At 36.7% G+C, this 25080-nt stretch overlaps 1 protein-coding gene across 1 annotated transcript; it reads right to left on the bottom strand.

Annotated features, from left to right (window-relative positions):
* Positions 1-20848: 20848 nt before the first annotated feature.
* LOC100671325 (olfactory receptor 52A5-like) lies at positions 20849-23122 on the bottom strand. Its single transcript, XM_003421474.3, has one exon. It carries the CDS (start codon positions 21797-21799, stop codon positions 20849-20851), a length of 951 nt encoding a protein of 316 aa, XP_003421522.2. The 5' UTR covers positions 21800-23122.
* Between the last annotated feature and the right edge of the window lie 1958 nt (positions 23123-25080).

Here is a 25080-nt window from a genome sequence, read left to right as displayed (position 1 = left end):
GATGCTCGAGCCTAAAAAAGAGAACATGTGCAGGACAGTCAAGCAGTAAAGGTCCTTCAAATTTATTCAACAGTCAAAAAGAGAGTCTAGAAGAAGAGGCAAGCTAAGAATCTGCAGCATATGGAACAAATTAAGTAGCACTGATTTCAGGTTAATTTCAACAAGCCTATATAGAACAACTGGTGGCACAGTGGTTAATAGCTACAGTTGCTAACCAAAATTTTGGCAGTTCAAATCCACTAGCTGCTCCTTGGAAAACTTATGGGCAGTTTTACTTTGTCCTATAGGTCACTATGAGTCGGAATTGAGTCATCAGCAATGGATTTGCTTTTATATATATATATATATATAGTACAACGATGTTTTAGGCAATTTATTACTGCTATCTCCTATTTTTTTTTTTTTTTTATCTCCTAGGCTACCATGTTGCTTAAACAGTAGTCTCTAAGTACACTACCACACAAATTATGTCAATGGCTAATAGAACAAATTCTGTTGTACAAATCACATGGTTCATTTAGTCAATTTATAACACTTAGTGAGACCTAGGGAAAGAGAAAGAATAGGTTAACATATTTAGAATAGTGGGAAAGTGAGGTGGAAGGCCCACAGTTATTCAAACCTGAGGTTATTCAATATGTTCTTTCTCTCTCTCTGCTGATAGTGGTCAGAATGGCCAGAGTTGAGATTTGAGCGAGGGAGTCCAAAGGTCGGAAGTTAATTGGGACCAACATCACACGTGTTTATCAGATCCACAGCATCATGCAGGCATGGCCAAATCTCTAACTCACCAAGAAGACTGCTGGACACCTGTGATATTTATCTGCATTTCTAATGTTGAGAACATGTGGGGGGGGGGAGATGGAATCATAATGAGTGTCACAAATGGATGGCTGATTTAGGCATAGCATAGTTGTCATCCCAGACATGGCATGATCATACCTCATGACTTTCTTCTTTTTTTTTTTTAATCTCTTTTTCTATATAAATAACACTTTTATTTATTCTATCATGTTTTCCATGTGTTCTATCTTTAGCATGTTCTACAGTTTTCTAACTTACCTATATCTATATTTAACATAACTTATGAATTCTGCTATGTCTCACAAGCTATTTCTTTGCCCTTTACATCTATACTCGATGAATGCCACACATTCTGCTATGTTTCATAAACTACTAGCTTATTCACTATCTATATCTTCCTTATTTGTTTTTCTTGTTTTCTGTAGCAAAGTTGAATATTGTCAAACAGTGCGGCAAATATACCTTACTACTGCTAGGGATACAAAGTTCACTAAGACATGGTTTCCACCCACACATATGCCATCATTTGGTGAGAGTGATAAACAGATTAGAGCACATAAGCAAGTATGACTAATATAATGCAATGATACTGACACAAATATATCTATAAATAAAATAGGAACAAAACGAATGAATTGTAATTGTGAGTTGCAGACAGTGATCATTAGAAGACACACTAGGATTAAATATCCACAAATGCCTTGCCCCCAGAACAATAGATTACTTTATACATTTCTGTCACATAGAATTTTGGAGAAACTATTGCAGCATAGAATCACAGCAGCTGTTTTATCAAATAGTTGTTTAAAATTGCCAGACATGAATCTATAATCCCTAATGGCTGTGGCCACTAGCTATTTGCAACTTCCAAGCAAGCATTTATCCCCCATAAGTTGTAATATACCAAGAACAGAACCCACCCTCATTTTTTAAATAAAGTAATGAAGACCTAGCAGGTAGAAATGACTTATTTAAGAATTAATTGCTGGTCGCTAGAACTATTTTCAAGCCATATTTCCTAAAATGATATTTGTTCTTTATATTACATCTTACTTAAAAGAATATCAACACAAGGCATTTACATAAAAAAATTAAAAGATTTATATAAGCAAAATTGATAGAGAAAAAATAAAGACTAGCCTTTCTTGTGATCAATAACTCTTTTGTAAATGTGCAATGATAGATAGAATCATATTAAGTGAGAGACATACAGAGTTACTAAATTTTTATTGAACACATAATATATACCAAGTATTTTTTTTTATTGTAATAGGAACTGCAGATGATAAGGAAGGTATGCAATTTATGATTCTTGATGTAAAGTTTCTTATCCAAGTTTCTTATAGATTATACTCTATCTGGTAGAAAAAGCATTAGGTCAAAACTCTGAAAAAGGAAAGAGTATATATTTCGTGGTATACATCTCACAATTAACAGTACTTTTCTAAGTATTTCCCTTCAAACTGTATTTCATTTGATCATTATTTCAACCCTGTCAAGGAAGAAGCTAGGATTTACTTTTCTCTTAAAATACCACAACAAAAACAAAAGAAAATTTCCAGGACTTATAAGAGTTAAGCAAGTTCACACTATGTGACTCTGATTCAGCCAGTATTGAAACTTACTCTCTCTGTTCCTTACTACTGGAGTCTCAGCAATAGCTTTTTTTTTTTTTTTTAATAAATTACATAGAATAAATACACATAATAGGTTTCAATGAAAGGGTAGTAAATGAGGATGTGAAAAGTCACTGAAAATCCAAGAAAAAAGTAGAATGTGACCTAGAAATTGGGAGATGAATAAACTTTGAGCAGAAGAATTTAAGGAAACTTCAGATTGACTAAATCATAAAAGCTGAGGTACAGAGAAAAGAAGATGTTTTACTAGAGGAAAGGCACTGAGAATATCCTCCTGGATGGTATGAAGAGTTACATAAGAGAGAGAAATTAAAATAAGATGGAATAGGTAGTATGAAGTTCTGTTAAAAACTAGGGTAGTGGAATTATGGACTGAAGTTGAAAAATGATGTCTAGTCAAAGGGGGAAAAGGAATGTGGATTAAATAAAAGCCTACTAAATATCTGAATGAAAGAGACCTTAGATTCAGGACAAGCTCTTCAGCAATTCTTAGTCATTAGGATATCAAGTGATAAAAGGCTAAATAACAGTGTGTAATACAGTTATTGTTGTTAGGTTCTGTGTCAAGTCATTCTAACTCATAGCGACCCTACATACAACAGAAAGAAACGCTGCCTGGTCCTGTGCCATCCTCACAATTGTCATTATGCTTGAGCCCATTGTTGCAGCCACAGTGTCAAGCCATCTCTTTGAGGGCCTTCTTCTTTTCTGCTGATCTTCTACTTTACCAAGCATGATGTCCTTCTCCAGAGACTGGTCCTTTCTGATAACATGTCCAAAGTATGTGAGACATAGTCTCGCCATCCATGCTTTTTTCTAAGGAGCATTCTGGCTGTACTTCTTCCAAGACAGATTGTTTGTTCTCCTGGTGGTCCATGGTATATTCAATATTCTTCTCCAACATCCTAATTCAAAGGCATCAATGTTCTTCTGTCTTCTTTATTCACTGTCCAGCTTTTGCATGTGTATGAGGCAATTGAAAATACCATAACCTTAGGTGAACCTTAGTCCTTAAAGTAACATCTTTGCTTTTTAAAACGTTAAGATCTTTTGCAGCAGATTTGCCCTATGTAATGTGTTGTTTGATTTCTCGACTGATGCTTCCATAGGCATTGATTGTGGATCCACGTAAAATGAAATCCTTTACAACTTCAATATTTCCTCCCTTTATCATGATGTTGCTTATTGGCCTAGTTGTGAGGACTTTTGTTTTCTTTATGTTGAGGTGTAATCCATATCAAAGGCTGTAGTCTTTGATATTTATCAGCAAGTGCTTTAAATCCTCTTCATTTTCAGCAAGCAAGGTTGTCCCATCTGCATATCACAGGTTGTTAATGAGTCTTCCTCCAATCCTGACGCCTTGCTTATCATATAATCTACAACTAGGATTATTTGCTCAGCATACATATTGAATAAGTATGGTGAAAGGATACAATCCTGATGCACAACTTTCTGGATTTTAAGCCACATGGTATCCCTTTGTTATCTTTCAATGACTGCCTCTTTGTCTAAGTTCCTCATGAGCACAATTAAGTGTTCTGGAATTGCTATTGTTCAAAAAGTTATCCATAATTTTTTTTTTATGATCCACACAGTCGAATGTCTTTGCATAGTCAATAAAACACAAGTAAACATCTTTCTGGTATTTTGTGTTTTCAGCCATGAACCTTCTGACACCAGCAATGATATCCCTTGTTCTACATCCTCTTCTGAATCCAGCTTGGATTTCTGACAGCTCTCTGTCGATGTATTGCTTCAACTGCTTTAAAATGATCTTCAGGGAAATTTTACTTGTGTGTGATGTTAATGATATTGTTTGATAATTTCCTCATTCTGTTTGATAACCATTCTTTGGAATAGGTACAAATATAGATCTCTTTCAGTCATTTGGTCAGGTAGCCATCTTCCAAATTTCTTGACATAGAGGACATGTCTGTCAGTTTGTTGTACTGTGGTGGCTTGCCTGTTGCTGTGATACTGGAAGCTGGACAAGTTTCAGCTGAGCTTCTAGACTAAGACAGACTAAGAGGAAGGACCTGGCAATCTACTACTGAAAAAATTGGCCAGTGAAAATCTTATGAATAGAAGTGGAACATTGTCTGGTATAGTGCTGGAAGATGAACCCCTTAGGTTGGAAGGCATTCTAAAAATGACAGGGAAAGAGCTACCTCCGTAAAGTAGAGTCAACCTTAATGACATGGATGAAGTTAAGCTGTTGGGACCTTCATTTACTGATGTGGCATGACTGAAAATGAGAAGAAACAGCTGCAAACATCCATTAATAATTAGAACATGCAATGTATGAAGTATGAATCTAGGAATATTGGAAGTCATTAAAAATGAAAAGGAACACATAAACATTGATATCCTAGACATTAGTGAGCTGAATTAGACTGGTATTGACCATTTAGAATCAGAATAATCACGTGGTGTACTACGCCTGGAATGGCAAATTGAAGAAGAATGGCATCACTTCATTGTCATAAAGAACATTTCAAGATCTACCCTGAAGTACAGCACTGTCAGTGATAATATACTATCCATTCAAGTTTACACGCCAAACACTAAGGCCAAAGATGAAAAAATTGAAGACTTTTACCAACTTCTGCAATCTGATGCATTGATAATTACTGGCAATTGGAATGCAAGAATTGGAAAGAAAGAAGGATTCTAGTTGGAAAATATGGCCTTGGTGGTAGAAATGACACCTGAGATCACATGACAGAATTTGGTAAGAACAACGACTTCTTCATTGCAAATACCTTTTTTCAGATGGAATACTCAGGAATCAAATTGACTATATATGTGGAAAGAGAAAAAAAAAATTTTTTTTTCTCTTATATCATCAATCAGAACAAGGTCAGGGGCTGTCTCATCTGTGGACCAGACCATCAACTGCTCATATGCAAATTCAAGTAGAAGAATAATATTAGAACAAGTCCAAGAGAGTCAAAGTATGACCTTGAGTATATCTCAACTGAGTTTCGAGACCATCTCAAGAATAGATTTGATGCATTGAACACTAATGACTGAAGACCAGAAGAGCTGTGGAATGGCATCAAGGACATCATACATGAAGAAAGCAAGAGGTCATTGAAAAGAAAGAAAAGACCATAACAGATGTCAGAAGAGACTCTGAAAGTTGACCTGAATGTAGAACAGCTAAAGTGAAAGGAAGAAATAGTGAAGTAAAAAGCCAGATGGAAGATTTCAAAGGGTGACTGAAGAAGACAAAGTAAAGTATTATAATGGTATGTGCAAAGACCTGGAGTTAGAAAACCAAAAGGGAAGATCATGCTGAACTTTTCTCAAGCTGAAAGAACTGAATTAAAAATTCAAGTCTCCAGTTGCAATAGTGAAGTGTTCTACAGGAAAAATATTAAGTGATGTGGGAAGCACCAAAAGAAGATGGAAGGAGTACACAGAATCACTGTACCAAAATGAATTGATGGACATTCAACCATTTCAGGAGGTAGCATATGATCAAGAATCAATGGTACTCAAGGAGGAGGTCCATGCTGCAATGAAGGCATTGGTGAAAAGCAAGTTCCCAGAAATTCATGGAACACTAATTAAGATGTAATACAGTAAGGAGAGACATAGTTAAAAACATCTTTAAATAAAAGAACAAACAAGATTTAATTAACTGTATACAGGGAGGAAAACCCCTTTCCATCTTTTTACACAAATATTTTGAGCCTGGTTTCTTGGCTCAAAAAGAACATAAAATGATAGTTCAAAGAATTCAGAGTAGGAACTATGCTTTCTGAAGGGAGGGTTGGGAAAAAATCAATCTTGAAACTGCTTTATTTACTAGGGAACCCTGGTGGTACAGTGGTTAAGATCTTGGCTGCTAATGAAATGTCAGCAGTTTGAATCTACCAGCCACCCTTTGAAAGCCCTATGAGGCTGTTCTGCTCAGTCCTATAGAAGTGATATGATTTGGAATTGACTCAGTGGCAACCAGTTTGATTTTTGGATATTTTATCTACTAGCATTATTCTCTAATGGCTTGGCCATAGTTAGAGGCACTAGATTGGGCATAGAGGTAGAAATTAGTTTTGGTGAAGGGCCTATCATTCACATGGAAGTGATAGTTGTAATTTCAAATGAATTCTCCCTTAATGGAAAACATGGGCAAGAGGATTAAGTCTAGGGAGTGATGTTTAATAGATATCCATATTCAGGAACCCCGAATTTCGAACTTCTAGCCTACTGGACTGTGAGAGAATAAACTTCTCTTTGTTAAAACCATCCACTTATGGTATTCCTATTATAGCAGCACTAGATGAATAAGACACTGCTCCCTGGAAATTCTATGGGGGCAGTTCTATTCTGTCCTATAGGGTTATTATGAGTTGAAATTGACACAACAGATTTGGTTTTTGGTTTGCACTTTCAGCAAATACACAATATATCATATATTTCTTTGTCAGGAGCCTCATAAGGAAGAGATAGGTATGGAATCATATTTTTTCCAAGCCAATTTTAGGATGTGGAGGACTGATCCCTTTGAATTACTTCTAGAGGGTGGAGAGGGTCTTTACTGTTTGTTAAAAGGCAGCAAATGCCCAATGGTTTAGCCATGATGGGTAACTCATATCACATATGTTATCCTCAGTTATCCTCACAAAAAAAAACATGTGAGATTCTTCTATAGTTTCATAAAAGAGAATAAATAGTACTACTTTAAAGGATCTATGTTACATTTAAAATTTAGAGAATTTAGTAAAATGATTTAACTGAGTTCCTGCCATGTTAAGGAATTAACAAATATTAGCTATGCCCATTGCCTTCGAGTCGATATAGGAAATAGAAACATGTTTGAGAAAATGAATGATGAGGAGCCTGTGGAAATGGAGATGCTTAAAAAAAAAGAAAACAGAGTAGGAAGTATATCAGTTTATGAATATTTACTTCAGTTAACTTCAGGGTAGAAGGAATGAAAAGTAAAGACTAAAACAAAGACTAGAGACAGGGAAATATTCAAGATCAAATTATTTTAACAGATTGGTTACCTCAATTTCAGCCACTATAACAGCATTTCCGCTTCCATCTTTAACCAGCCTATGCCTATTTCTCATAGACTTCCCCTGAGCTGTAATAACTTACTGCTTTCATTCAGGTCTCCGCACACAGTGTCTAAAAGAAAAATCTTAGGCAGCATTTGTGGCCAAGATACCTAAGAAACTTCCTAGCACCTGGTTGGAACTGCTTGGGGCATTCATTTCTCCTCCTTGTGGAAATGTTAAAGGGCCTTTTGTCTCTTCCACATCCCTGGAGAACTGGCCTGGCCTTGCAATGTCTTAGGAGATCACAGAGCCCCTGAGGAAATAGGTTGAGAAGCTGAAAGTCAGAAAAACAACCCAGCCAATGTCCTTTATTCTATTTGCACAGAATAATTTTTTAGCAAAACCAGTCCTGTAATCAGATTACAGAAGTAGCTAGATCCATACTGAGATTTAGTATTATTCCAGTGAGGGTGTGTGTGTGCGTGTGCTTGTGTGTGTGTCTGTGTGTGTGCGAATGGTTGGAAGGATGAGGACAAGGTGAGTTAAACATTTTGTTTCTCAAGCACCTTGTTAAAAAGAAAATGTGATCTCAATCATACTCCTAACATGAAAAATACTCATGCATTTAAGAAAATGCAAGTATTTAGAATTTAACCTACTCGGGCCAACTCTGATGGAAAAGTCACAGCATACTGGTTAGTTTTGCCTTGGGCTAAATTAAAGAACCAAAAGTCTATTGAAGGAGCACCACCCAAAACGAACAAACAAAATAGAACAGTTTAGTTATCCCTGATTCTTCCTTTAGAACCATACACTCATAGGCTATTAGAACAAAAGGAATCGTATGGATAATCTTATACATTTCTTATTTTATAGATATTAGCAGAAACATGAATTATTCCAGTTAATTCAACATGTAGGTAGTGAAATTAAAAATAAATTAAGATTTTTGACTAAGTTTATTTTTGCAAATCACCGAGGGCAGTGATTGAAAACATCAATTCTGCAACAAGACTACCTGGAGTGGAAGCTCAATTTGATCATTCACCTTTGGTGTCCTTTAGCAAATTATTTAAACTCTCTGTGCCTTTGTTTGCTTACTTATAAAGTGGAGCTGGTAGTAGTATTTATCTCATAGGGTATCTAAGAGTAATAAACATGCAAATACATGTAAATAATTGAGTGCATTTCTTGGTACATATTAAACACTATAAAAACATTACTTGCTATTACTTTTATTAAGTGATATGGTTATAAAAAATATAAATTTTGCAAACTAGGCATGTAGGATTTAACCTAAAATGTTTATTGTAAAATATGTAAATTTACAGAATACTTAAATTATTGAAATAACATAATCAGTAGAACAAACTTGGGGTCAAACCCTGACATCTCAGTCTAGGATTAGTTTAGCCAAGTTACATAATCTCTTTGAAGATTATTATCTGTACGGGAGTTAATAATATCTATTCATGCATGCATAAGTGAATATAATGCATCTATTTTATAGTAAGCAGTATAACAATGCAGGGAGCCCTGGTGGCACAGCGGTTAAGAGCTCGGCTGCTAGCCAAAAGGTCAGCAGTTGGAAATCCCCAGCTGCTCCTTGGAAACCCTATGGGACAGTTCTACTCTGTGATATGGTCACTAGGAGTCAGAATCCACTTGACAGCAACTTTTTTTGAATATAACAATTTAGTATATTTTTTTTCTTATAATGCATTTAGATAATTAAAGTCTTATTTGTCTTGATTTGTTATTTATAGAGAACTCATCTTGGAATAGCAGCAAAGAATGGTTAACAGTAACATGAGAGTCATGCTCATTAACCATAAATACAAATTAGATGTCTTTGTCAGATTGTTAGCTCCATGGCCAGATTTGGAAGCCTAGTCTATTAAGGGGATTACTAAAGTGTGAAATAAAACTACAGTTCATCTCAGACTAAGTGGGAGATTGTATCCCTTCTGTTGTAGCAGTGAGACTGAGACTCTTACAAAGAGATAATTAAAAAAAAAAACTGACTACACTCATTTCAAATTAAAATAAATGCAGATAAGGTGCTTTGTACCATTTTAATATGAATATCGATAACATTAAAATTTTGTAAAGATACTAGGGGAATGGAGAAAGATCATGTTGGCTTCAGTAATTCCAATTCAAGAAACATTCCAGAAGGAAAAAATTGGAACACTATAAGCCATTTTCTTAAATCAAGGGCTCATCGCTCAGGAAGTTTCTCACAAATTTTCAATACATTTTCTATCAGGGGGAAGAGATGTGTGTATGCATTTGTATTTTTGTTTCTCACCCATAGAAGGCAATCCAAGCAGCTGCATTAGAGGAAAGTTTGGGGTTCATAGAAACGTTACAAAAAGTATCTGTGCTCCAATTAAGCTATCCATGAGGATGAATCACAACTGGGTATTCTGTTGGGTTGACTGATGCTGGGGAGCTGCTCTGACCAAAAACAAACAAACAAACAAACAAAAGAAACCCATGCCATCTAGTCGATTCCAACTCATAGCGACTCTAGCGGACAGAGTAGAACTGTCCCATAGGGTTTCCAAGGAGCAGCTGGTGGATTTGAACTGCTGACCTTTTGATTAGCAGCCGAAACGGGCTCCATCTTTCCCTAAGATCATATACTAGTTTACTGGTTTCCTAAAAGATTCCAGCCTTATCCAAAGAAAAAATTTTGTTTTGTTTTTTCACTCCCATTCTTCACCTTCCCTCCCCACAGGGTACTATCAAATCATCAAGTAGGAATATGTAAGCACAATTACAACTCCAACTCTGATAAATTCTTCATTTGGGCAAGTTTATGTGGATATATGTTTGGGCACTTAATGTTTTATAACAGTGGAAAGAAAAGAATACTAATTTGTAAATATCCTTATAAAGCCTGATATTTTAATTGATATTATCTGCCTCTATTGTGATCCATAGATCACGGACTGGAGCAAAGAGATTATTGTAGAGAAGAACATTTCATTATCCAACATTTTATATCATTCAGAAGAAGCCACGTATGAGCAGAAGTGTCAGCTCAGGCACATTCCCTTCTCTTTGATACCTAAGATTTCTTATCTTCACGAAACCTGAAAGTGGGAATGACCATTATTCAAAGTGAAAAAACTAATATTCATTTCTGGACTTTTCGCTCCCTAGTCCCTCCTCACTATGTTTAAAACAAAAGCCCTTAATCCACTGGTTTTTGACTCAAGACAATATTCATATGTTTAGGCAGAGAGGGACTCATAAGACCGATCTGTTGAGAAAGACTATCAAATATTTATCTTATAACTCAAACCTTACCTCACTGTCAGAATGCTTCAAGTGTCTTGTTAGGATCCGTAGGCAATCTCAGAGTTCAATAGTCACTACAGGTTAGCTTGTCAGAGAACATTGATCTCCATCCACACTTCCTCATTTCTTGAGGATTGAAAGTGGAAACAATAACAGTTAAAACAAAACTCATCCAATTTTGGAGAAAAGTAATTTATTTACTTGCATGCAATGTATCTGAACTTTCAAAGAAAAGGGCATCAGAATTTGTGAAATAGAGAAAAAATTGCATGGCTGTCACACCATTTAAATCAGTTTTATTCAGAAACAGAAGTTCCTAATCTCCAAAAAGAAAAACAGTGTATCACTGTTTTTCATGTCTTATCTCAGGTTACAGAGCTTTGAGATTCCCCCTACCAGTAATTTTGTTAGTTGCCTTAGAGTTCGTGCCAACTCAGAGAGATCTTATGCATAACAGAACAAAATGCACAATTTGATTGAAGCACAAAACATGTGAATGAAAGGATTTACCTTGGAATTAAGCTCTTAAACATTCAGATGACTTCATCCCCTCCTACTATCAAATTACAACTAGGTGGGAGATCTTAAGCAAGAGCTACCCAGCTGAGCCTAGTCAATCCACAGTAATGGAAATATACAAATGTGATTTTAAGCAATTCAATATGGATTATTACATAGTAATCCATAACTGAAAAGCGTAAGTAATAAATGATGGTACCAGAACTCTAATTTGGGTCATCTGACTTCAGCATTGGAACCCATTTAGTTAAATAATCTGCTACATCTCCTCTTCATGCAAGTATTTAGCACTGTTTATTGTTTATTAAGAGTGTTATTAACATTGTTTAAAATAACAAAAAACTGAGAGAAATATAAATGTCCATCAATAGGGAATTTACTGAATAAATTATGTTACTTATATGTGAAATATAATAAAGTAGAATTTTATGGAGCCAATGAAAATTCTAATTCATATCTATGTCTTGCCACACAAATGCTCAATTTGTATATTTTTAAGTCAAAAAAGCATATTAAAAACCAGTATGATTTCATTTAATTTTGATTATCTATGAGTAGTGGGATCATAGATGACTTCCAATTTTATTTTTATTTTTCCACAGTGACTTAATGTTTTATTATGAATAAAATGTAATTATAAAGAAAAGCTATTTAGTTATTTTCAAAAGTAAAAAATTCCTAGGAAGAAAATGTTACACATATAACACACAGAAAGAAATCTACATAGCACACAAATATATAGAGATGTAAATATCTTAGACACTGCATTGATTCCATTATTAAAACAAAAGAATAACATTGCAACTACAACAAAAAATAATTTAAATTAGCAAAATTTAATATATTTATGTATGTCTCAAATTTTAAAAAGAAAAAAAATCAGGGACATGGGACATGATGATGTAGGGGGAGATAATAATATTAGGACTAAAGAATCATAGTATTAGCTGTCCCTTTAAATGGACCTCTCATTTTCTTCATTATTCAATTTGTTCCTTTTTTTTTTTTCCCCCTGCAATGAAGTGTGGTAGTAATAGTCTACATTCAGTCTGGGTCATTTGGGTAACAAGCTTCAAAACGTAGATCTTTTTTTTTTTTTTTTTCATTCCCTCATTTGAATGTTCTTCTCAGAGAATGTCTCTATAGATTGATCAAAAGATTGATGTTTAGCTTCACCTGAGTTTTAAAGAGGTTACGGCAGACGGTTAGAAAGAATTTCAGCAAGCAGGAAAGGCTGACACCTTGTGTTGTATCTCACGCTGTCACTTGATTTCCCACTAAATATCATGACCCATGGATTTCTGAGTATTTGCAACCCTAATTCCTTTCCCTTCTCTAAGCAAATTAGTTCTAATTTGTGTCTAGCATATCTCTGGTAACTGACCTTCCCTGGCCTCAGTGCTTCTCTAGTTTTTCAGGTGACTTTGTTTTGCACAATGATACAGTTGTTAAACATTCCTGATTAACTCCAATTCCTAAGGTCCATTGTGCATTCATCTAATTCATAGAAATTATGGGGTATGAGCAGATTAATGTTGTATCCGTGGAGTGGAGTGTGTGCATGAAAGAGAGAGAGTAGCAAATGCCCCAATTATGAAATTTTCTGCTTGATATCACAAGTCTCCACAGGGGCTAGCAACCAAAGCAATACACATTTCTATCAGAATACAGATAATGGAGTGCTAGCTTCACCTGGGCTCTTGAATTTAAAGACCATCTCGAGAACAGATTTGGCCCATTGAACACTAATGACTGAAGACCAGACAAGTTGTGGAATGACATCAAGGACATCATACAAAAAGAAAGCAAGAGGTCATTAGAAAGGCAGGAAAGAAAGAAAAGAACAAAATGTATATCAGAAAAAGTCTCTGAAAGGTGCCTTGCATGCCCAGTAGGTAAAAGGAAAGAAGGAAATGATGAAGTAAAACAGCTGAACAGAAGATTTCAAGGGGCCTCTCCAGAAGACAAAGTATTATAATGACATGGGCAAAGACCTGGGATTAGAACACCAAAACGAAGAACATGCTCAATATTTCTCAAGCTGAAAGAAATGAAGGAAAAATTCAAGCCTCGAGTTGCAATAGTGAAGAATTCTATGGAAAAATACTTAACAAAACAGGAAGCATCAAAAGAAGATGGAGGGAATAGAAAGAGTCACTGTACCAAAAAGAACTGGTGGGTGTTCAACCATTTCAGGAGGTAGCATATGATCAAGAACCGATGACGTTAAAGGAAGAAGTCCAAGCTATACTGTAGACATTAGCAAAAAAACAGGCTCCAGCAAATGATGGAATACCAATTGTGATGTTTCAACAAATGGATGCAGCCCTGGAAGAGCTCATTTGTCTATGCTGAGAAATTTGGAAGTCAGTTACCTGGCCAACAACTGAAAGAGATCCATATTTATGCCTATTTCAAAGAAAGGTGATCCAAGTATATGTGGAAATTATCAAACAATATCATTAACACCACATACAAGTAAAATTTTGCTGAAGATCATTCAACATGGTTGCAGCAGTACAACAACAGAAATTCAAGCCAGGTGCAGAAGAGAACATAAAATGAGGGATATCATTAGTGATGGCAGAAGGATTCTAGCTGAAAGCAGAGAATACCAGAAAGATGTTTACCTGTGTTTTGTTGACTATTGAAAGGCATTAGACTGTGTGGATTACAACAAATTATGGACAACATTGCAAAGAATGAGAATTTCAGAACACTAAATTGTGCTCAGGGGGAAACTGCACATAGATCAAGAGGCAGTCATTTGAACAGAGCAAGGAGATACTGCATGGTTTAAAGTCAGGAAATGCGTGTGTCAGGGTTGTATCCTTTAACCATACTTATTCGATCTGTATGCTGAGCAAATATTCCAAGAAACTGGACTATGTGAAGAACAGGACATCAGAATTGAGGGAAGATGCATTAAGAATTTGCAACATGCAGAATGACACAATCTTGCTTGTTGAAAGTAAAGAAGGCTTGAAGTACTTACTGATGAAGATCAAAGACCTGAGTCTTCAGTGTGGATTACAACTCAATATAAAGAAAACAAAAATCCTCACCACTGGACCAGTAAGCAACATCATGATAAACAGAGAAAAGACTGAAGTTTTCAAGGATTTCATTTTACTTGAATCCATAATCAACACCCATGGAAGCAGCACTCAAGATATCAAACGATGTATTGCCTTGAGCAAATCTGCTGCAAAAGATCTCTTTAAAGTGTTAAAAAAGAAAGATGTCATTTTAAGGATTAAGGTGTGCGTGACTCAAACCATGATGTTTTCCATTGCCTCATATGCATGCAAAAGCTGGACAATGAATGAGGAAGGCTGATGAAGAATTGACGCCTTTGAATTATTGTGTTGCAGAAGAATATTGAATATACCACAGACTGCCAAAAGAAAGAACAAATCCATTTTGGAAGAAGTACAGCCAGAATGCTGCTTAAAAGCAAGGATGTTGAGAATTTGTTTCACATACTTTGGACGTGATGTCAAGAGGGATCAGTCCCTAGAGAAGGACATCATATTTGGTAGAGGGTCAGCAAAAAAGAGGAGGACCCTAAATGAGACCTATTGACACAGTGCTTGCAACAGTGGGCTCAAGCATAACAACAATCATGAGGATGATGAAGAACTGGGCAGTGTTTTGTTTTCTTGTACATAGGGTAGCTATGAGTCGGAACCCACTTCATGGCACCTAACAATAACAACACTAATGTTTCACTAATGAAGGAATGTTTATTAAAGGACCACTTCAGAATTTATTGTGAGTTACGGATTTTGATACTCATTATCTGGGATCCCATTTGTCCCAGTAGACCATGGATGATATAATTCTGCTGATATGAGTCAGTGATAGAATAGTTTTTTTTCCTTGAAAATTTGCAAAACATGAGGTAAAATTGAAGGCACCTGGCAATGACTGCACATACATTTTATTCTATTCTCCTTCTTCTTAGCCTTTTTATTGCTTTTCATGAAAGTTTTCCAAACATGTAACAATGTATTCTTCCTTACTGCAAAAGCAGTACTTACAGTCCAAAGGAATAAAGTCAAGGGCTTTTTTATCTCAGGAAAATTACCACTACAATACATCCTTCATTACTGTAAAAGTAGTACTTACAGGCCAAATAAATAAAACTGAAGGAATTTGAATCTCAGGAATATTATCACTACTATGTATTCTTCATCATAGCAAAAGTGGTGTAAACAGTTAAGAAGCAGAAACACCTTTCCTAGAATACAGCCAACCAAAAAACCAAACCCACTGCCGTCGAGTCGATTCCGACTCATAGTGACCCTATAGGACAGAGTAGAACTGCCCCATGGAGTTTCCAAGGAGCACCTGACGGATTTGAACTGCTGGCCTCTTGGTTAGTAGCTGTAGCACTTAACCACTACGCCACCAGGGTTTCCTAGAATACAACAGAACTGCTCAAAGAGTTGCTTGCATTTAACCTGCTAGACGTGGAAGCAATGATTGTGTCCTAAGACTGAATGCAGGGTAAGAATAAATCACAGGAGTTCTGATTTCTTGAAAAGGACTATTGCAATGCATTATTCCTCATTGGAAAGGCATTATTTACAGTTCGAAGACAGAAAAGAAAGGAACAAGTAGCACCTGGAAACAACGAATGACTGAATGAAGACTGGAAGTAGCTTATTTTTGTGATAAGTACATTCTCACAAGAACATAGCAACTGGGGAACATAGCGAGGAGGCTTATCTCACAGAACTAAAGGCAAACCTGTCGAAAGATTAGAAAATTCACACATTCTGGAGGGATCATCTAAGACAATGTTCAATCTACACAAAAATGAGGCTCCTACTCAGGAGTTTTGAGTTTCACGCATTTCAAAAGGCTCCCACCTTGAGGCTAAATGCATTAAAAATGTCCTATCCCCTTTCCAGTGAACACCAGAGGCATAAAATTGGGTGGGATACTCTATGCCCCACAGGTCTTGTTAAATGGAAGTGGTATATACAAGATCTGTCCCGAGCAGGACCTGAAGGCACAAGTAAGTTCCCTGAGTAAGTGTCCCAAATGTCCATGGTCAGCACTCCCATCACATTACCTGCCCTGTCCCAGTCTGCACCTATGGCCTAATGGGGAGTTCCTTACGATCAGTTGACTACGGAAGATAAAACTCCTGCCGATTTACAGATGGTGCTGCAGAATATGCAGGCACCACTCAAATCGACAGCAGCTGCCCTACAGGCTCTTTCTGGGAACTCCCTGAAGAACAGCAGTAAAGGGAAGTCTTCCCAACTGGCAGAACTATTAGCACTGCACCTAGCTGTTCACTTTGTGTGCAAGGAGAAATGGCCAGATGTGCAATTGTGTACTGATTCATGAGCTATGGCCAATGGTTTGGCTGGATAATCAGGGACTTAGAAGGAACATGAGGAAAAATTGGAGAAAAGGAAATATAGGGAAGAGTTATGGGTTTGGGTAGGGAAGAGGTCTGTGGATAGGCCTCTCTGAATGGGTCAAAGAAGTGAAGATATTTACCTCATCAAAGGGTAGTCTCGGCAGAGGAAGAATTTAACAATCAAGGGCATGGGATGATGTGTCCTGTGGAAGCCAGTCATCTTTTTTCCTGAGCCACTCCTCCCATCATTGCCCAAATGACTCATGAACAAAGTGGCCATGTGGCAGGGATGGAAGTTATGCATGGGCTCAGCAACATGGATTTCCACGCACCTGGGCTGTCTAGTCTACAGCCACTGATGAGTGCCCAATCAGCCAGCAATAGAGACCAACACTGAGTCCCCCATGTGGTACTATTCCTCAAGGTGATCAGCCAGCAACCTGGTGGAAGGTTGATTACAAGGGACTGCTTTCATCATGGAAAGGACAGTGTTTTATTCTTCCTGGAATAGACGCGTACTCTGGATATGGATTTGCCTTCCCTACATGCAATGCTTCTGCCAAAACTACCATCTGTGGACTTACAGATGCCTTATCCACATCTTGGTACCCCACACTTCATCACCTAGGATCAAGGGACTCACTTCACAGCAAAAGAAGTGTGTCAATGGGCCCATGCTCATGGAATTCACTGGTTTTACCATGTTCCCTACTATCCTGAAGCAGCTGGCTTGATAGGATGAGGAAATGGCCTTCTAAAGACACAACTACAGTGCCATCTAGGTGACAATATTTTACAGATTGGGGCAAAATTCTCCAGGAGCCTGTGTATGCTCTAAACCCACATCCAATATATGGTGCTCTTTTTCCCATAACCAGGATTCATGAGTTCAAGAGTCAAGGTGTGAAAATGGGAGTGGTACCACCCACTATTATCCTTAGTGACTCCCTTGAAAAATGTTTGCTTCCTGTCTCTGCAGCCCTATGCTCTGTGGGGCTAGAAGTCTTAGTCCCAAAAGGAGGAAAGCTTCCACCAGGAGGCACAACACTGATTTCATTGAACTGGAAGTTAATAATACCGCCTGGCCACTTTGGAATTCTCATGCCTCTGGATCAACAGGTCAAGAAGGGACTTACTATATTGACTGGTGTGACTGATCCTGATTATCAAGGGGAAATTGAATTGGTATTGCATAATGGAGGTAAAGAAGAGTATATCCAGAATACAGGAAATCTCTTAGTATGTCTCAGTACTACCATACCCTGCAATGAAAGTCAATAGAAAACTACAGCAACTCAATTCCACATGACCACATGACTACTAATGAAGGTTTGCATCACCCCATCAAGCAAAGAACCATAAACAACTAGGTGGTTGCTGAGGGCAAAGGAAACACAAAATGGGTGGAAGAAGGTAGCTCTAAATACCGGTTTCGACCACATGATCAGTTATGACTATTGTTATGACTATTTCTTCCTTGTATGCATGCACCAAATATTTGTGTCTACTTCACTTATAAAATATAAAGTATAAATGGGGCTAGTGAGTTTTAAGTTGTGCACATGTTAGTTGTACCATTTTAGGTACAAGTATGACATTGTACCATTTTAGGTGCAAGTATGACATTGTAATTGCTTTTATTTACAGATTGTGTATGGTTTAAGGAGGTATGTGCAGATGCCATGTTAACAAAGGATGGACTGTGATGGTTAAGGTTGTGTATCAACTTAGCTGGGCCATGATTCTCAGTGGTTTAGCAGTTATGTAATGATGTAGCTTAATATAGCTAGTTTATACTTCTCATGCCGTTGGTCAAATACAGACAATTAAATTAGCATTCTTTTTTTTAAAATTACTACTCAGAATGACTCCTTGGGCACAATACAGGGTGAAATTATCCACATTAACTTTAGGTCCTTTCTAAATATTTCTCTGTTTAGCTATCAGAGGCATCATTGGAGATGTGAAGATAAATTAGACAAGATCCTTTTGGGTTTTTTTGTTTTTATATGTAATTGGATACATGGTGGTGCAGTGGTTCAAAAATTGCTTAAGCAAAAGGTTGGCAGGTTGAAACCACCAGTGGCTCCTTGGAAACCCTATGGGGCAGTTCTACTCTGTCTTATAGGGTCACTATGAGTCAGAATTGACTTGACGACAACAGATTTTTTGGTATATGTAATTGACAACTGAATAGCTGTAGTAGGCTCTTCATTCTTTTCATTAAACATTTCCATAAGTGGAGTTTCTTGTACTTTCCCCCCTTCTAGAACCATCCTTCAATGTTTCTTATCTCAGTGAATATCACACCAAGTCACTGAAACCAGTAAGAGTCAGTTCAAATCACAGAGTATTTATTAAGTGCCATACATATGTAAAAAAAAAAAACAAGACACTAAGTGATAAACTATTAAATTACAAAATGTCCAGGATAAATCCCCAATATTATACATACATTTTGACATAATATAGTTTGAAAACTGTAGAAACTATTATAAATTACAAAGAATAACTCTAAGCCCAAGAGGAAACCTCAGTCAAGGCATCCTGGAAGAGATGCTGAGAAACAATTGAGTCTGGATCTGAAATACGAGGATAGTTTTACCAGGTAAGTAATCAGGGAAAGAAGTTCCATGCAGAGAAAAAATAGTAATGAAATAGGGGGAAAAAAGATAAGAGAAGTATAAACACTTCTAGGAGAGAATAATACCTTAAAAGCAAAATGAGAAGAAAGTTAAAAAAATAAATAAATAAAAATATAGCAGAAACGTCCAAAAAAAAAAAAAAAAAAATTTGGCTTTTGACAATATAGAGGTCATTGGAATTAAAAGACATTGAAATGTTATAAATGAAAACCATACAGTCTTGTATAGGACATATGAACACGAATTCTTATGAAAAGTCTAGTCTAAAACTTGAACATATTAATGAAATGGCAGTGCTACTTCAAATTTCCCTATGTTGTTTAATCATACGATAATGACACTAACTAGATTATATGTATCTCTGCAGTAGGCTGTGTGAAATATTTCGTAGGTAAAAAATGATTATAAATATATTTCAATGTATAAATTAAAAATCTCAATCTACATGGTGTTCAAACCATAATCATAAATAATTCAGGACTTTGTTGTTCTTGTTAGGTGTCATCGAGTTGGCTCCTATCCATAACGTTGCTTTAGCCTGGGTCTTTCTCACAATAGTAGGTATGATTAAGCCTATTGTTGTAGCCACTGTGTCAATCTAACTCACTGAGGGTCTCCCCTTTTTTGCCCACTCTCTATTTTGCTATATATAATGTCCTTTTCCAGGATAGCTTGTCCAAAGTAAATGAGAAGTCTGGCCATGCTTGCTTCTAAGGAGCATGCTGGCTGTACTTCTAAAACAGGTTAGGGCTTAAATGGTGATTATAATGATGATCCGCCACCTCTCAGTTTGTAATACTGTGGTGGATTAATGTTCTAATACTAGCAGAATAACCCATGGTGGACAGGTTTTAGCAGACCTTGGCAGGCTAGGAAGAAAGGCCTGGAGGTCTACTTCCAAAAAACCTTCCGAATCACAGCAGAAAATCGTGCTGGAAGATGTGAGCCCTAAATTGCAAGGCACGCAAAATACACAGCAAGTGCAAAACCAGCTCCAGAATACCAACAATCTTGAAGATGGCTCAACCTTGAAGAGGCAATGTTTCATTTTCTTTTACATGAGGTCACCATGAGTTGGAGCCAACTTGTTGGCAACTAATAACAACAATGACGACGATGAATGTGATCAGAAATGATAGTGAAAATAATTTTGATCATATACATTAGAATTACAATACATTAAACTGAATTTCTTTTTCAGGGACACCGATGCACTAGGTTTTTTAAAACAAAGGCTAACATATTAATATTTAGTTGTACTTTTAAGAAACTTCCTTCACCAAATACTAATAAATACAAATCTTCATGATCCTGCTTCTAATGTCATCTATGTACTAAATGTTATTATATCACTGTTTCCAATTATTCTGTGTCAATAAAAAACAGAAATTGTTAAATGAGGAAAGATGGCCTTTATGCACGTGAATGCAAAGCTACAACTTTATATTTCAGCATACAAGAAACCTGACATAACAGGCTCTGACTGAGTACAAGATGTTTCCATAGTGACATTTTGCTTTTTAAAATAGAATAAATGAGAAATCAAGAAGCGTCCTTAGAGTACAAAATCTTGAACACTCGATCTCGAATCTGTTTGGTCTTTACCCCATAAACTATAGGATTGAGCAAAGGTGGGACAAGAAGATAAAGGTTGGACAGAAGAATATGAATGTAGGATGGGATGTGGAACCCAAACCTGTGTGTAAAGAAGGAGAAGAAAGCCAAGAGATAAAATTCTAGGAAGACACAAATGTGGGCAATGCAGGTATTAAAGGCTTTGAGTCTTGTTTCCTTTTGAGGCAGGTTGAAGACAGTTATAAATATTTGAATGTAGGAGAGTGTGATGAAGATGATGTCAAATCCTAGTATGCTGAAAGCCACAAACAGACCATAGATCTTGTTGACGTGAACATCTTCTATTGCCAATTTTACAATGGCCATGTGCTCACAGTATGTGTGGGAGACCACAGTGGTCCTGTAGAATTTCAGGCGGCATTTGATGAGGATGAGAGATGGAGCTACAAGGAGGGCAGCTCTGAGTGTCACCGCAACCCCGATCTGAGTGAGAAGTTGGTGGGTAAAAATGGTTGCATGTCTCAGGGGGTCACAGATTGCCACAAAGCGATCCAGGGCCATGGCCAGCAGAATACCTGACTCAATACATTGCAACGTGTGAATAAGCCACATCTGCAAGAGACAGGCTTCAAAATATATCTCTTGTAAGTGGAACCAGAATATACCTAGCATTTTGGGTAGGATGCATGTACTGAGAGCAATGTCTGTTGCTCCAAGCATTGCCAAGAAGAGATACATGGGCTCCTGGAGACTGCGTTCAGTTTTGATGATGACAAGAAGCAGGGAATTCCCAAAGATGGCAATGATGTACATGGCACAGAAAGGAATTCCAATCCAGAACTGAATAGACTCCAAGCCAGGGATCCCAATCAGTGTCAGCAAAGGGGGCATAAAGATTGTGCCATTGAGATTGAACATGATGACTTAGGGCTGCCTGATTAAGGCTGACTGTTTCTGTTTGGATTGTCTCGTTTGTTTCCTCTTTTCACCTATATTTACAGGAACAAAGAATATGACTTCAAAGGGCATTTTGTTAAAATTGTTCATTAACTGATGAGAAAATTATATTTGTATTACTTAGGCAAAAATAATACAAATAGAACTTGCAATGCCAAACAGTAGACTAGGCTAATTTATATTTCACTAAAACTTTATAGGAAACCCTGGTGGCCTAGTGGCTAAGTGCTACAGCTGCTAACCAAAGGGTCAGCAGTTCAAATCCGCCAGGCGCTCCTTGGAAGCTCTATGGGGCAGTTCTACTCTGTCCTATAGGGTCACTATGAGTCGAAATCAACTCGACTGCACTGGGACTAGGTTTTGAAATTAGATAAATAGACCAAATCTTCTTATGAAAATTTAGATCTGCAAATTATACCCAGCAAACTTTACTTAATAGAACAATGGCCAATAAGCAAAAGTTACTATGCAGTTTATTTCCCCCAGGGAAATTTTCTATGATCAAAATCTGGTCAATAAATATAATTTTTGTATAAAATGTATACAGGAAAGGATTGACCTTAATTAATATTATTTTAATAAAATAAATCAGAAAATATCCAAACAAGGCAAAATAGTGCTTCAAATGTACTATTCAATATAGGATAATTATTTGAGTTCAGTAGAATTCATGTTAGGATATGATCTCAATAAGATATATTTTGTTTTTATATAACCCCCCCCAAAAAACCCATTGCCTTCGATACAGAGAGAATAAATAATAAAGTTTTCCTAGATGAAGTGATGTATAAATGAGTTATATAAAACTAGAGTTAATTCAAATTATTTGGAATTGTAGCTTTTAAAAAAGTGTGATATTTTGCACAACCCAACCCATCTACAGACAGTTCCTGGTTTATAAACAAGACGCATTCTCTAAGTGTGTCTTTAAGTCAAATTTGTAGGTAAGCCAGAACAGGTTCATATGGTTCTTATTTAGCCTTTAGTGCAAGAAAAGACTCAAAGCCTTTTCAGTGATTTAAAATCTGTGCACGCAACAAGTAAAGGTGATTGTGATGGTGAATTTGTATCTAGTAGGGTTGGTTCAATCATTTCAAAGTGTGGACAAATTTACGTAACTTTAAACGGCAAGTATGAGTTGTCCATAAATTGTACATTTGTAACCCGGGGACTCCTGTATATCCCATTTTGTCTTTCTTCAACTTTCTTTTCCTATGTAAGCCACCACTGGATATTAACATATGGCTCAGTTTTCTGTTCACTGTCAATCTGCCCTGTATGTGTTCATATTTGTTCCAATTTATATCTGTGCCTTCAAGTCAATTCTGAGTCATCACGACCCTATAGAAATGAGTAGAACTGCCTTGTAGGGTTTCCAAGAAGAGGGTGGTGGATTTGAACTGTAGACCTCTTGGTTAGCAGTTGAGCTCTTAACTACGGCACCACCAGTTGGTTGCAATTTCTGTTTTTATGACAGTACTATAATCACCTGAAAGCTGATTTTTCTCTCACATATTGGAACCTGACATACCATTTATATAGAAGTCAGTTAAGTTCCACATCTTTTGTTGATCACCTTCTGTATATGAGGCACTGTGCCAAGAGTTGCATAAACAGACATGAAAGCTGCAGAACTTGCAGCAGAAAAAGAGGCTGCACTTTTTTGACTTCTTTATTTTCCTGTTTCGCTTTCATGCCAGAATATTTGGCCCTAAGATTTGATTATACCATGCATCAGAATCATCTTTAGCCTAATAATGCTGTTGTTATATGCTATAAATACAAAATATTAGTTTATTTCATACTTGTAATAACTATTTTTTGGTCCTTTCTGTAACACTATTTAATTCTACTCCATATATATATATATATATATATATATATAGGGCCCTCAACACAAATTAGTCTCTGGGTTATGCAAATCGTTAACACGCTTGGCTGCTAACTAATAGGTTGGCAGTTGGAATTCACCCAAAGATGCCTCAGAAGAAAGGCCTGACAAACTATTTCTGAAAAATCAGCCATTGAAAACCCTACTGAATACAGTTCTTGTCTGACACACATGGGGTCATCTTGCATCGGTTGAATTTATGGCAACTGTCTTAACACAAATTATCCTTTCCTTTGAAGACTTTCAACATAAACACAATTCTGAGCCTGAACACATACTCCTTTGAAACACCCTGAAATGGACATATATGCAAAAGTTAGATGGCTTCCTCCAAGATTATCTCCAAGAGCTTCTGAAAGTACTGCCCTTTAAACCTTAACCGTTAAACCAAATATGTACCCTGATGCCTTCTTAAAACCTAATCATAGTTTAGCTTAACTAGCAAAGAACATCTGCCTGGAAAGTTGTGCTCTTTTAGGATCTATCTATATGGGATCAAATTGACAATAGTGACTTGAAAGATTAGATAGGAGACTTAGGGGGTAGTGAGTTTATGTTAGTGGGGGAGGAACAACTAGAAAAAGAAGAGTGAGAATGTTTGCACAACTCATAAAATGTAAATAACGACACTGAATCGTACATATAGAAATTGTCGCGTTGGTATTACGTTCTGCAGTGTTATTCGCAACAGCAGCAATGATGAATAAAATAAACTATATATGAAAAAGGATTATCTCTGTATTGAAGTATTGATTGATTGGAAACCCACTTTTCTAATGTCCTAAGAATTCTTTTTTTTCTTTTTGTGCATATTTACTGGGTAATATGGAATTAAGTTAACTCTGTAAACATATAAAACCAAGCTTCCCATCAGTTTAGCTCTCAGATACTCTGTATCTCCGTAGATCTGAACCACATGCAAGCTCTCTGGACTGAGGTAATTACTCTGTTCCTTGGCTCTTGTTCTTCCTCCCACTCACCACTACCTACCTAATCCTGACTACTCCATTACCATTCCATCACAAATGGACACACACACACACACACACGTAAATTACTTGAAAAATGTGTCCAGTCATGTACATTTCAGTAATCACTAATATGGATGGATTCTTTTCTCTCTCCTGTGTGAGGGGAAAAAAAAAAAATGATATCTAGGGAAACGGCTTGTCACTTGCCCTACCTCCAGTTTTTCATGCTTGCTGATGACATCTTTTTTGTGTGCCCTATTAGCTGTGGCAGGGCCACAGTGCAGGGAACAATGACGGGTGGGGGGTTAGAAAAATGGAAAACCAATTTACTAAAAATGCTAAGACTCTTAACATCTTGATGAATAAACTTTACCTGTTTT

Source organism: Loxodonta africana, chromosome 7 (genome assembly GCF_030014295.1).
Source record: "Loxodonta africana isolate mLoxAfr1 chromosome 7, mLoxAfr1.hap2, whole genome shotgun sequence".
NCBI classification, from domain to species: Eukaryota; Metazoa; Chordata; class Mammalia; order Proboscidea; family Elephantidae; genus Loxodonta; species Loxodonta africana.
The sequence above is the reverse complement of the archived record's forward strand: the minus strand, read 5'-3'. Positions and strand labels throughout refer to the sequence as shown.

What these genes read in the sequence shown, in the direction of transcription:
- LOC100671325 (XM_003421474.3), bottom strand. Translation starts at nt 21,799, where the DNA reads ATGTTCAATCTCAATGGCACAATCTTTATGCCCCCTTTGCTGACACTG.